This window comes from Dreissena polymorpha, chromosome 8 (genome assembly GCF_020536995.1).
Source record: "Dreissena polymorpha isolate Duluth1 chromosome 8, UMN_Dpol_1.0, whole genome shotgun sequence".
Lineage (NCBI taxonomy): Eukaryota > Metazoa > Mollusca > Bivalvia > Myida > Dreissenidae > Dreissena > Dreissena polymorpha.
The window spans coordinates 72349161-72358849 of NC_068362.1; the positions used below are offsets into that span (position 1 = coordinate 72349161).

The 9689-nt window shown below is 35.6% G+C and overlaps 1 protein-coding gene across 6 annotated transcripts in view; it reads left to right on the forward strand.

The window, feature by feature from the left end:
- The window catches only part of LOC127841335 (uncharacterized), a 67582-nt gene extending 58124 nt beyond the window's left edge, over positions 1 to 9458 (forward strand). For 2 of the 6 annotated variants that reach the window (XM_052370066.1, XM_052370068.1), the window contains one exon: positions 1094 to 5867. In XM_052370066.1, coding sequence (XP_052226026.1) covers positions 1094 to 1257 — 164 coding nt within the window. In that variant the 3' untranslated portion in view covers positions 1258 to 5867. Of the gene's footprint in view, positions 1 to 1093; positions 5868 to 5905; positions 7800 to 9245 lie in introns of those variants that run through there. The other 4 variants (XR_008030921.1, XR_008030922.1, XR_008030923.1 and 1 more) reach the window with 4 other exon arrangements.
- Positions 9459 to 9689: the final 231 nt, after the last annotated feature.

Below are 9689 nucleotides of genomic sequence, written 5' to 3' on the forward strand. Positions count from 1 at the left end.
ACGTGCTAGACACTGGGCCTTGTATCAACATGAACTTGTAGTACCAATACATGCTAGACACTGGGCCTTGTATCAACATGAACTTGTAGTACCAATACATGCTAGACACTGGGCCTTGTACCAAGAACATTCTCAATGGTAAGTATGTCATGAACTTGTAGTACCAATACGTGCTAGACACTGGGCCTTGTATCAAGAACATTCTCAATGGTAAGTATGTCATGAACTTGTAGTACCAATACGTGCTAGACACTGGGCCTTGTATCAAGAACATTCTCAATGGTAAGTATGTCATGAACTTGTAGTACCAATACGTGCTAGACACTGGGCCTTGTACCAAGAACATTCTCAATTTTGTAGCTCAACTGGGAAGATGAGTTTTGAGTTTCCACTCAAATGAGTACTGATAATATTGGTCAGCTCACGAAAATACTCAAGTCTCAGCAGTAAGGAGACTCACTTATTCTTTCTCAAACTCAATGTTGAGTCAATCTCAAACCTCAAGATTCTTTCTCAAACTCAATGTTGAGTCAATCTCAAACCTCAAGATTCTTTCTCAAACTCAATGTTGAGTCAATCTCAAACCTCAAGATTCTTTCTCAAACTCAATGTTGAGTCAATCTCAAACCTCAAGAATACATTAGTTAACATGATTTTCAGCACGGTGTTTAAATCCCATCTCAAACATTTAGAAAAAAAACGCGAAACTGAGTCAGACAATTGCCTTAAGTACCGCTGTACGTTCCTGATACTTGTCAGAGGTGGTTGTAACAATAAAATTACGTAACATAGTTCCAAGATGCGATAGCAGCATCTCTGCCATTGGCTGAAGCTTAAATGGCTTGAAATCTTGATTAATACACTTTTATTGCGTTTTTGTGATTGCCAACAAATCTGTAAATAATCAGCGTTTTCCAGTGATTTAAGTATATATAACCACTAGCAAACAAATTTCGTGGTATATGGTTTAATGAGTTTACAACTGAAATTCATTACTTGTTAAGCACTATATAACTCAATTAAAAAAAATAATTCTTTATACAAAATCAACAGAATCATCATTCAGTATGAATATAAGATTTTTTTCTTTAAGGTGTACCATACAGTGAGCACAGCAGTTTTCTTGAAATGAAGCGCTTTGTTCAGTTCATTCAACCAGAGCGTATACTACCCACAGTGAACAACGGAAATGTTCACAGTCGCAGGAAAATGGAGGTGATTTTTGAGACATGGAAAGCCGAACAATTGCAACACTAGCTGATGTTTGCTGATTTAGAGCCTTTGTTGATTATTTGAAGCATTCTCAAGTTGTTATGCCCCCTTTTGAAGAAATGGGGCTATATAGTTTTCGCACTGTCCGTCAGTTTGTCTTGTCAGTCTGTCACACTTTTTGTGTCCGCTCTCTAATTCAAATATTTTTTATCCGATATTTACCAAACTTGGTCAGAAGTTGTATCTAGACAATATCTAGGTCAAGTTCGAATATTGGTCATGCCGGGTCAAAAGCTAGGTCACGGGGTCACTTAGTGCATTTCAAGGATTTAGCATGGTGTCCGCTCTCTAATTGAAGTAGTTTTTATCTGATCTTTACCAAGCTTGGTCATAAGTTGTATCAAGACAATATCTAGGTCAAGTTCGAATATGGGTCATGCCGGGCCAAAAACTAGGTCACGGGGTCACTTGGTGCATTTCAAGGATTTAGTATGGTGTCCGCTCTCTAGTTTTGAAATAGCTATCAATTTGCATACATGCATACACTCTTAAACTGTCAATTGAGAAATGTTATTATGTTTGCGGTTTTAATATTGTTATGCCGAAGGAGGGCATATAGTGATCGCTCTGTCTGTCCGTGTGTCCGTCACACTTTGCATTTAGGTTTCGAAACATGCTCATAACTTCTATGTTGCTTCAGATGTAACATTCATATTTGGTATGCATGTGTATATGGACAAGGCCTTTCCATACGCACACAAATTTTGAAGCCTTTGACCTTGACTTTGAACTTGGGGTCCGTGTTTAGGTTTCGAAAAATGCGTTTAGGTTTCGAAAAATGCTCATTACTTCTATCAAAGTGTTACCAGGGGCATATGTCATCGTATGGAGACAGCTCTTGTTTAAGTCAGTACATTGAGTGCCTTTGTTTATAACTTATTATGTGATTTTGTATATGTGATTTGGTATTTTATGTTTTTCCGTAGTGTTCAGAAACATTGCTCAACACCTTGAAGGAATGAAAGTTTTCAGTGCCTCACAACATGAAAAAAATTAATGGAAAAAAATAGCCACTTCATTCATGGCACTTTGTAATGGCTGGCATTCGTTCTGTTTTCGACTAGAAATGATTACACTCAAAAGCTAGTTAGATGATTTTCTTAATGTGTTCAATGGTTTATGGCTAGAAATGATTATAATCAAAAGATAGTTTGATGATTTTCTTCGTGTGTTCAATAGCATTTTGTCATGATACAATCATTTTTTGTATATTTATATTTTATTATATTTATACATATTAACAGTATATATATTGAATGCAGCTATTTTAGTTAATTGTAGAATTTTATGTAAGTTTTTTGCATATTTATGTGGTTTAAATGCACCAATAATTGTATACTTACCAAACTGAGCATGTCTTGAGTCACCCATCTAGTCTTGTTTTCAAGTGATTTCCTCTTCAACTTCTGTCTGATTTCAATGAAACATTATTGAGAGCTTCATTAGATCATAATTTGCATGAGACTATAATATTCTGTTTCTATGATTTTCTCAGAGTTATGGGGCTTAGAGTTTCATTATGTTTGCAAAAAAAAACTTTTCATAAGTCCTCTTTACCACAAAATCAAATGTTTTACGAACACTAGATTCCAAAATCTCATGTCAGACTTTATAACAAAAATCCACAAATTACTGATCATACAAAATTGTCAGATTTTATGAATCCACAAAAAATTAAGAAAAATAAATGAATCTGCAGTATGCACTATTGCTGCATGTTCTACTTGAGTCACAACTTATTGCAATAATTTATGTTTAAATTGAGCTGAAATCAATTTATTGTGCACAATAACGTACTTGGCCGTGCAGCTTCTCGGAATTATGCTGTAAACCATGTCGTTATAATTGTTTTCTTGAGTTCCATATCTTGTTATTCTCATATCTCTGCTCTTCTGAATGCATTTATTTGTATTTATGCTTAATGATTGTGTGTAAGGTTTCATCCCAAATTAGCTTGTGCTGTCTTCCCAGTCTAATTAGGGATGACACTGCACTTTTATGTTGTTGCAGTTTTAGCTTGACTGTTATATATGGAACATATATAGTGGAGCTATCCTACTCACCCCGGCATGAGCATGAGCGTTGGAATGTTTAAGTTTGCGTACCACCTCAAAAATTTTGTCCCTTGACATATTGCTTTTATATTTTGCATACTTCTTTACCAACATGAACCCAATCTATAAGCAAGAGCAGACAACTGTACCAAGCATTTTGGAAGAATTATGGCCCTTTTTTCACTTAGAATATGCATATTATTGATAAATCTATGTTAAAGTTTGCGTACCACCTCAAATATTTTCTATGTCCCTTGACATATTGCTTTCATATTTTGCAAAATTCTTTACCAACATGACCCCAATCTATAAACAAGATCAGACTACTGTAACAAGCATTTTGTAAGAATTATGGCCCATTTTTCACTAAGAATATGCATATTAATGATAAATCTATGTTAAAGTTTGCGTACCACCTCAAATATTTTCTGTCTCTTGACATATTGCTTTCATATTTTGCATACTTTTTTACCAACATGACCCCAATCTATAAACAAGAGCAGACGACTGTATCAAGCATTTTGACAGAATTATGGCCCCTTTTATACTTAGATATTTGAACATTATGTTAAGTTTTGTGTTTTGGTTCATTTTATTCCTAAAGTATCATAGCCATTGCTTCCAGACTTGGAAAACTCGATAAGGGGACTGTACAGGGCAAGTTTCATATCTCTGTTTGGCTTTTTAATGGAATTATGGCCCTTTTTTGTGTTTATATCCACTTTACTTCTTAAGTATCAAGGCTATTGGTTTCAAACTTCAAATACTTTCTTACTATCATGATGGTACTGTACCTGGCAAGTTGAATTTGACCTTGACCTTTGAATGAACTTGACTCTTAAGGTCAAATTAATAAATTTTGCTTAAATTTCCAAAACTTCTTTATTTATGATCACATTTGATTCATACTTTGACACAAAACAACACTTACCTGACATACCAAAATGGACTCCACCCATACCATCCCCCACTCCCCACCCCAGTATCCCCCCTCCAATTTTTTATGTCCCCCACTATAGTAGTGGGGGACATATTGTTTTTGCCCTGTCTGTTGGTTGGTCTGTTGGTTGGTTGGTTTGCGCCAACTTTAACATTTTGCAATAACTTTTGCTATATTGAAGATAGCAACTTCATATTTGGCATGCATGTGTATCTCATGAAGCTGCACATTTTGTGTGGTGAAAGGTAAAGGTCATCCTTCAAGGTCAGAGGTCAAATATATGTGGCCAAAATTGCTCATTTTATGAATACTTTTGCAGTATTGAAGATAGCAACTTAATATTTGGCATGCATGTGTATCTCATGGAGCTCCACATTTTGAGTGGTGAAAGGTCAAGGTCATCCTTCAAGGTCAGAGGTCAAATATATGTGGCCCAAATCGCTTATTTTATGAATACTTTTGCAATATTGAAGATAGCAACTTGATATTTGGCATGCATGTGTATCTCATGGAGCTGCACATTTTGAGTGGTGAAAGGTCAAGGTCATCCTTCAAGGTCAGAGGTCAAATATAGCAACTTGATATTTGGCATGCATGTGTATCTCATGGAGCTGCACGTCATATAGGGGGACATTGTGTTTCACAAACACATCTTGTTTTTTTTATTATTTTTGAATGATCATCTATTAAATGACCACACACCCGAATTATACCCACCTCTCCATGATGGCTTACGTTATACTGTCAAGCACTCGAATAGTCGAGCGCGCTGTCCTCTGACAGCTCTTGTTGAACTTTGGAATCTGTTTTGTGTTTCCTTTATTCAAGTATTTTTTATATGTAATCACATGTATAACTAGTCATAAATTGTTATACTGTCACATGCCTTGAACTCAGCCCGATAACCAGGTAACCTAATTTCCCAAAAGATATTAGGCTAGATGACCACGTGACCTCGAATATCCGTCAGTTGCTTTCCGCGCCTGCGCACGCCTGTACTATTTTCTATTTATAAAATATACTTGTTTTCAATTAAAAAAATTACAACATACGTGTAAAGTACTGTTTGTTTAAAAATTGTTATTTTAGCAGCATAATTTCGTCTTTGTGTATTGAATTAATAACAATTGACTCGATTTCTGTGTTGTTTAACAAGACGGAAGCTAGCCTAAGAGTTTTGCATGACGTGACGTCACAATTTTTTTGCTGCGGCGTGTTTTTACCCATATTAAATATTTAAACACAAAATACTGGAAAACTATATATTTTAGAAACATTTCAACGAATGTTGTCAATGTGACAGGATAAATAGAATAATAGGTTGGTGACGTGGATGGAGAATGGTTACCTGGCTCGTCGGAGGATCTTATCGGGTTCGCATTCGGCTCACCTGATAACTGCCTCCGACTTGCCAGATAACCATTCTTCATCCACGTCACCAACCTATTATTCTCTATATATTCTGTAAGTTTTGTTAATTTTACAGGTCTGTAAGTTCTATCACATTTTTATGTTCTGTAAATAATGCATGTGTTTGTTTTCACAAATTTGTTCTTGAGAATATGTAAGAGCATGTAATTTTAGAAAAATAGGAAAACGCACGTGTATTTTCAGTGTATTCTCTGGCTTTTACATATAGGTTTAGTGTACCCCTACACACGAAGTTGCACTCAGTCGATCGGTTGGTTGGTCGATCGTTTGGTTGGTAAGTTGGCTTGTCTGTCACACTGAGAAGTCAAGAAGATACAAACAGCCAAACATCAACTTGAAAACAATCAAATGTGAAGAGACAACTTTGAGTGTATACATTTTATCCGTTTCTGAGATTAATCGCCCCTTTTTGATGACAAACGATCTAAAACGGAAAACTATTTCATACATACATGTGTATTTAACGAATTTCAAGTTAATGCTAGTACATGTGCTACTTGCTACGCAATTTAACACGCAAGGTTTATCTATATATCAGCATTTGATAAACAATGACGGTTTAAAAACAAATATGGCAAAAGTTTCCCGTCGAAAAGTACCGAAAAGAACAATCGGGTTTAAATACTTGAAACAGATATATTGCATTGTCAAACAAAATAATGTTCAAATACACATTATGTATATAATACACATTAAAAATCTCTGTTCATGTGCCGCAAGCTAAAAGAAATCCTTTCTTTTCTGCCTTTGCCAAGAACTGTATTATTGTCCCCTACTGGTTTCACCGGAGGGGACTTCTGGTTTTCGCTCTGTGTCCGTCGGTCCGTCAGTCTGTCACACTCTTCTGGATCCTGCGATAACTTTGTAAGTTCTTCATATTTTTTCATGAAACTTGAAGCAATGATAGATGGCAATATGGAGATTATGCACGTCATTTCATTGTGTTATTACGTCAAGAATTCTGGTTGCTATGGCGACAAATAGACTAGAAATACTGCTGAAAATGGTGGACCCTGCACACTTTTCTGGATCCTGCGATAACTTAAAAAGTTCTACATATTTGTTCATGAAAGTTGAAACATGAATAGATGGCAATATGGATATTATGCACGTCAATTCATTTTCTTCCTACGTCAAAAATTCTGGTTGCTATGGCAACAAATAAAATATAAATTCTGACAATGGTAGAGCCGGTAGGGGACATATATTGCTTGGCAATAGTCTTGTTTTTTTTATGGAATATCAAGATAAAAATATCAATTTTATGGGAAAATCGAAATCTATTAGACGTAAGTTATCTATTAAGGTAAGGCCACTATATAGGGCACCTTTCCAATTATAATCTAATGTATTATTTTTTTTAATCAGCATCATTTCACTGAACTACATGCAAATTTTTAGGTACGCTTTCCGTGCTTTTAAAAAAATATACTGATTTTTTCAAAACCACCCCACGCTCGGCTTTTTATCCCCCGCCATAGGCGAATGGATATTGTTTTGGCGTTGTCCGTCCGTCCGTCTTTCCGTCCATCCGGCACTTTTGTTTCCGGAGCCATATCTTGGAAGTGCTTTGGCGGATGTTATTGAAACTTGGTATGAGTATATATATGGATAAGAGAATGATGCACTCCAAATGGCATTGTACACCATCTGTTAATAACGGACTTATGGCCTTTTGTATCTTAAAAAATGATTTTTGGAGTGTCAAATATAACACCTTTGTGTCCAGAAGCATATTGGCGGGGGATATCAATTCAACGAATTTGCTTGTTTCCAGTTTATTTGCACCCCATGGGTATATGAAAGTTCCATAATTCATCCAGATTTCCAAATATGGGCATGCAGTTGGTGTGTGTAGATGCAGTAAAGGTGTTTACAGTTTTAACAAGATGAAAAAGTATTCTTTTTTTTTTCAGACATTTATTTTTTATAACGTGTTATCTATTGAAGAGCGCCATGAAATGTAAGTTTCAGTCAAGTAGAAATTGGGTTGGTTAAAACAAAGTGTCATAAAATTCAAAATAGTATCATTTTAAGTAACAGTGTGAACATGGTTTTTAAAGATACACTGTACACAGTAAAAATACCAAGAAATCGACAGATTTACCGTTTACTTTTTGAAATAAAATAAAAATGCAACATGTATGATTCGTTTTTTCAGAAGTAAATCACCCAAAGCTTGGTTTATACAGGTCTTTATTGCAATGTTTATGTTATTGCTGGAAAACCGGACTACTTTTTACGTTAGAAAAGAAATAAAACGCGTCGCAAAAAGTATGCGTTGTCGGCAGGATTTGAAACTGCGTGGAAAGATCCCAAACGATTTCTAGTCTATCGCCTTAACGCCTCCCTAACCACTCGACTAAGACACTTCACAAAGGCTCTTCAATCTTCAGAGAAATCGCGGGAAATCATTACAGTGGCTCTACCTTAAACATAAGTTAAGGAATAACATGCCTCGATGGATTAATTTTGTTATTTAAAGTGACAAATTATGGAAGCATTTTTGTGCCACCACTTAACAACTTAAAATAACATGAAAATAATGGAGGATTTCGCGAAAACAGATAAATTTTCACGGGAATAAATATATTATGTTAACACGAATTTATGCATGTTAGTGCTCTAAACTGCCAACACATACAGATACAATTTTCATGAAAATAATGGAAGATTTCTCGAAAACAAATAACTTTTCTCGAAATCAGATAACTTAATGAAATTATGAGTATAAATTCGCGAAAGATGCCAGTTATATAAAAATGGATTCTCTTCAATCGGTGAACATTGTCTTTATCCTACAGAACAAGACTGGAGTGTACGTGCATACTACACTTGGAGATTTTTCTAACGCATCACTTTTCAAACTTGAATATCTCGGTTCTTAGTAAAGATATTGATTTAAAATTATGCATACGATCCTTTGACTACATTATATGCAAGCTCACGATAAAATAATTCATCCGTGACGATTGGACGCTTTAGCACGTGGGTAAGGTGTGGTTCCATATTTGTGCACGTGAAAATGTTGAAACACAATTTTATTCTAGTTTTAATTCATTTTTATTTTTATGTCCCCCACTATAGTAGTGGGGGACATATTGTTTTTGCCCTGTCTGTTGGTCTGTTTGCGCCAACTTTAACATTTTGCAATAACTTTTGCTATATTAAAGATAGCAACTTCATATTTGGCATGCATGTGTATCTCATTAAGCTGCATATTTTGAGTGGTGAAAGGTCAAGGTCATCCTTCAAGGTCTGAGGTCAAATATATGTGGCCAAAATCGCTCATTTTATGAGTATTTTTGCAATATTGAAGATAGCAACTTGATATTTGGCATGCATGTGTATCTCATGGAGCTGCACATTTTGAGTGGTGAACGGTCAAGGTCATCCTTCAAGGTCAGAGGTCAAATATATGTGGCCCAAATCGCTTATTTTATAAATACTTTTGCAATATTGAAGATAGCAACTTGATATTTGGCATGCATGTGCATCTCATGGAGCTGCACATTTTGAGTGGTGAAAGGTCAAGGTCATCCACCAAGGTCAGAGGTCAAATATATGTGGCCCAAATCGCTTATTTTATGAATACTTTTGCAATATTGAAGATAGCAACTTGATATTTGGCATGCATGTGTATCTCATGGAGCTGCACATTTTGAGTGGTGAAAGGTCAAGGTCATCCTTCACAAGGTCAAGGTCATCCTACAAGGTCAAACATCATATAGGGGGACATTGTGTTTCACAAACACATCTTGTTTTAGGTGTGTTCTTACACAAGGAAAACATAAAATTAATTTACAAAACAATATAGCTCGTATGAATATTCAGGAGCGCAATCGCGCACTTTGCATTTTACAGGCTACCCTTCCCACTTGCTAAAGCGTCCGATCGTCACGGATGAATGATTTTATCGTTTGCTTGCACATATTGTAGTCAAAGGATCACATGTGCAATTTTAAATAAAAATATTTACTCATTACTGAGAT